Raw genomic sequence first — 5,000 nt, forward strand, 5'->3', positions numbered from 1 at the left:
CCTCCTCCTTTCACAACACACATTACCATGGATACGCCTTTATAGATGCTGCCTGGCGAATTACACACACACAAACACACATACACACACCCCACTGGGCACAGACATCAGTTCAACGTCTAGTTTTGATTTCCATTTGGTTGAGTTGTCAACTATTGGGAATTCAACGTGAAATCAACAACATATTTCACCATGTCATTGGATTTAGTTTAAAAGTTGGGTGAAAAAAATATGGAATGACCTTATGTTGATTACTTTTTGCAAACACAATTCATTTTCCACGCTGATTCAGCGTCACCACATAGATTTTTGGGGTTGAAATGAAGTGGAAACAATGTTGATTCAACCAGTTTTTGCCCAGTGGGACATACTGTGTACAATATACAGTGGAAGACGGAAGTTAACATACACCTTAGCCAAATACATTTAAACTCAGTTTTTCACAATTCCTAACATTTAATCCTAGTTAAAATTCCCTGTCTTAGGTCAGTTAGCATCACCACTTTATTTTAAGAATGTGAAATGTCAGAATAATAGTAGAGAGAATGATTTATTTCAGCTTTTATTTCTTTCATCACATTCCCAGTGGGTCAGAAGTTTACATACACTCAATTAGTATTTGGTAGCATTGTCTTTCAAATTGTTTCACTTGGGTCAAACGTTTCGGATAGCCTTCCGCAAGCTTCCCACAAGTTGGGTGAATTTTGGCCCATTCCTCCTGACAGAGCTGGTGTAACTGAGTCAGGTTTGTAGGCCTCCTTGCTCGCACACGCATTTTAAGTTCTGCCCACAAATTTTCTATAGGATTGAGGTCAGGGCTTTGTGATTGCTACGCAAATACCTTGACTTTGTTGTCCTTAAGCCATTTTGCCACAACTTTGGAATTATGCTTGGGGTCATTGTCCATTTGGAAGACCCATTTGCCACCAAGCTTTAACTTCCTGACTGATGTCTTGAGATGTTGCTTCAATATAGCCACATAATTTTCCTTCCTCATGACGCCATCTATTTTATGAAGTGCACCAGCCCCTCCTGCAGCAAAGCACCGCCACAACATGATGCTGCCACCCCCGTGCTTCATGGTTGGGATGGTGTTCTTCAGCTTGCAAGCCTCCCCCTTTTTCCTCCATACATAACGATGGTCATTATGGCCAAACAGTTCTATTTTTGTTTCATCAGACCAGAGGACATTTCTCCAAAAAGTACGATCTTTGTCCCCATGTACAGTTGCAAACCGTAGTCTGGCTTTTTTATGGCGGTTTTGGAGCAGTAGCTTCTTCCTTGCTGAGCGGCCTTTCAGGTTATGTCGATATAGGACTCATTTTACTGTGGATATATACTTTTGTACCTGTTTCCTCCAGCATCTTCACAAGGTCCTTTGCTATTGTTCTGGGATTGATTTGCACCTTTCGCACCAAAGTACGTTAATCTCTAGGAGACAAAACGCGTCTCCTTCCTGACAGCTGTGTGGCAGCTGTGTGGTCCTAAGGATGAACCAGACTTGTGGAGGTCTACAATTTATTTTTCTGAGTTCTTGGCTGATTTCTTTTGATTTTCCCATGATGTCAAGCAAAGAGGCAATGAGTTTGAAGGTAGTCCTTGAAATACATCCACAGGTACACCTCCAATTGACTCAAATGATGTCAATTAGCCTATCAGAAGTTTCTAAAGCCATGACATCATTTTCTGGAACTTTCCAAGCTGTTTAAAGGCACAGTCAACTTAGTGTATGTAAACTTCTGACCCACTGGAATTGTGATACAGTGAATTATTCGCGAAATAATCTGTCTGTAAACAATTGTTGGAAAAATGACTTGTGTCATGCACAAAGTAGATGTCCTAACCGACTTGCCAAAACTATAGTTTGTTAACAAGAAATCTGTGGTGGTTGAAAAACAAGTTTTAATGACTCCAACCTAAGTGTATGTAAACCTCCGACTTCAACTGTATATAAACACACACAAACACACACATATAATTATAGCATGAATCTCATGGCACTCACGGCTGGCACGAGTAGTTTCTTGACCTCTACGGTAGCTCTTTGTAGTTTGATCTGAGCTCTGTTGTGTGTGTCTTCCACTGTGATGAGTACATGGAGCTCCTCACTCAGGTGTTCCCAATTAGGTTTCCCTCTGTTCAGCTCCTCCTGATACACATTCAAAACAATAATATTCCCAGAAGACTGTCCACATTGACTTTAGTTCTGTAACAACACAGCAGCCATTTTACTGTAAGTGAATAATCCCCACTCATGGAGAAGGTCAGAATGTCTACCCACTCTTTATACCTCTTTCAACTCATTTCCCCATCTCTCCCTCTCCCCCCGCTTTCTTTCTTTCTTTCTCTGAGGTGTGGGATTGATGTATTCTCATGAGAGGTAGATGGAATGTCTGATGATATGCTCCACCTGCCGTTAGCTGCTCCACTGGAAGTCTGACGCCCTGGCCAGAACCAAAGAACCAAAACCAGCGGAGAAACAGACGGACCCAGCTCTTTTCACCTCTACTCCACTCCATTTAGAATCTAGTGCCAAAATAAATATACCATGATATGTGTGTGTGTGTGCATAGGTGCATGCGTGCCTGCATGTGAGGCTGGCAGGTAGCCTAGCGGTTAAGAGTGTTGGACTAGTAACTGATAGGTTGCTGGTTCAAATCCCTGAGCCGACTAGGTGAAACATCTGTCGATGTGCAATTGAGCAATGCACTTAACCCTAATTGCTCCTGTAAGTCACTTTGGATAAGAGTGTCTGTTAAAATGTGTGGTGTGTGAGCCAATGATGTGCAGTAGGCCGGGTAGGTCTATGATTATGTCATAAAAAAAAGCTGTTATGGAGAGCCAAATAAATCATATTAAAAAAATGTTTTTTTCTCAATGATTCTGGTGGTTTTTATGCTCAGAATCTAAACATTTGATAAAACTGTATCACAACCTCAGGAAAGGCACCAGGGTATGCATGCCTTCATTCCCATCCATTCAAATCCATTAAAACCGTTACTGACTCCAGTTGCTGTTAATTACCCTTGTTATGTGGGTACGCCTGGGGTAAACTCTGCACATTTGGGTGTCTACATAATTTTGTGCTTGCATCCTTTGAACTGAACAAAGCTAGCTAGCCAGCAAAAACAACATGACAAATGGACACTATACTGCACCTCAAACAATTTTCAAGTTGGATTTCCAAGGAAAACTTGGTACACTTCAGAGAGGGAGACCAGCACCTGCGCTTCTTGACTTTCATCAAAGGAAGAGACAGAAAATCATCAGATCGGGACAACGACACGCTGCTGATGGCCTCTGGATATGATACCTGGTTGTCAAAGGCATCAAACGGCTTTCTGCTGATGGTCTAAGTGGAGATTTCCAGCTAAACTGATGCACTCTTTTGTGATCTGCAGAATAAAATAATGGCCATGGGGTTCTGCTGTGCACATATCAGCGCCAAAATGAAAGTTGTGGATGCTCAGAGACAAGAGTTTGACCACCAACAAGCTCATCCTTAAGGACAGACGAATGGACTTAATTTAAGGTAGGCCTATATGCATTTCTCCTTTGCAATTTGCGGGTTAGGCTACTGTTGAATGAACATGAGAATAGACAACATCCATTTGATTTATCAAGCTAGAATTTAGTTTTGATGAGACTTTTTTGACGTTTGGAACTGCATTTTTCAGTCATTTCATTTCAAATATGGACATTTCATTAGAACCTTATTTATTATACACTGAATATACCGAACACCTTCCTAATATTGAGTCGCACCCCCCTTTTTGATCGCAGAACAGCCTCAATTCATCGGGGCATGGACTCTACAAGGTGTTGAAAGCGTTCCATAGGGATACTGGCAAATGTTGACTTCGATGCTTCCCACAGTTGTGTCAAGTTGGTTGGATGTCCTTTGGGTGGTGGACCATTCTTGAAACACACGGGAACCTGTTGAGCGTGAAAAACCAAGCAGCGTTGCAGTTCTTGACACAAACCGGTGCGCCTGGCACCTACAACCATACCCCGTTCAAAGGCACTTGAATCTTTTGTCTTGCCCATTCACCCTCTGAAGGGCACACATAGTGTACACAATCCATGTCTCAATTGTCTCAAGGCTTAAAAATCCTTCTTTAAGCTGTCTCCTACACTGATTGAAGTGGATTTAACAAGTGACATATCTTTCACCTGGATTCACCTGGTCAGTCTGTCATGGAAAGAGCAGGTGTTTTGTATACTCAGTGTATATGTGTGTGTAATAATATTCCACATAATTCCACACATATTATTATTATGTGTGTGTGTGTTTACGTGTGTGTGCGTAAATCCATTGTGAAAGTAAATTCATTGCATTGCAAACTATCCGGATAAAATGTGTGTGTAATAATATTTCACATAATAATATTATTATGTGTCTGTGTGTTTGCGCACGTAAATCCACTGTGAAAGGCTGGAGTTTCCGTTCCAAACTATACAGATGAAATGTGTCCATATGCTAGACTTTAAAAGTGCCACCTCTCAGTTGTTACTGTGGAAGCTGCATCAGTCTATGGCTGAGCTGAGTTGAGCAGTGTGACATTATGTCGGATGATATGAAATATGCCGCCATCGGAGGCTATCGCTTGTGTATCTGGGCTACATTGGTATTTACATTTGTTGAAAATTGTCGGTCAATTTCGGTTAAGTAGCCTATGTCAATCTGGTTGTTTGAGCTATCTGTTGTACTGTATGGTGAAGCTGGGCTTCATCAAGGTTTATTTGTGAGTAAATCTGGCTTTGGTAATAGCCAGTGCCTACCCAGCCACCGACCTCACATCATTGGTGTGAGCGTGTGATTGTGTGTACGTACCTTCTTTTTATCTCTCATGGATCCTTTCCCTCGTACCATAATCTTGCAGCCTGTCTCTGCCTCCAGCTGTTTGGCTGTCAGACCCCTCGGACCCAGGATCCTACCTACAAAGTTAAACTACACACACACACACACACACACAGAGAGAGACAGAGAGAGAGAGAGA

At 41.9% G+C, this 5,000-nt stretch overlaps 1 protein-coding gene across 2 annotated transcripts in view; it reads right to left on the bottom strand.

Moving 5' to 3' along the window:
• LOC106589438 (KH domain-containing RNA-binding protein qki.S) overlaps positions 1-5,000 on the bottom strand; it is a 16,635-nt gene that overhangs the window by 6,008 nt on the left and 5,627 nt on the right. For both annotated transcript variants that reach the window (XR_006762570.2, XM_045710213.2), the window contains exons 3-4: positions 4,835-4,951; positions 2,006-2,149 (exon numbers count right to left, since the gene is read on the bottom strand). Coding sequence is in view for 1 of the 2 variants with exons in the window: in XM_045710213.2 (XP_045566169.1) it covers positions 2,006-2,149; positions 4,835-4,951 (261 nt within the window). In the remaining variant the exon portion in view is untranslated. The remainder of the gene's footprint in view (positions 1-2,005; positions 2,150-4,834; positions 4,952-5,000) is intronic.

This window comes from Salmo salar, chromosome 28 (assembly GCF_965601325.2).
Source record: "Salmo salar chromosome 28, fSalSal1, whole genome shotgun sequence".
NCBI classification, from domain to species: domain Eukaryota; kingdom Metazoa; phylum Chordata; class Actinopteri; order Salmoniformes; family Salmonidae; genus Salmo; species Salmo salar.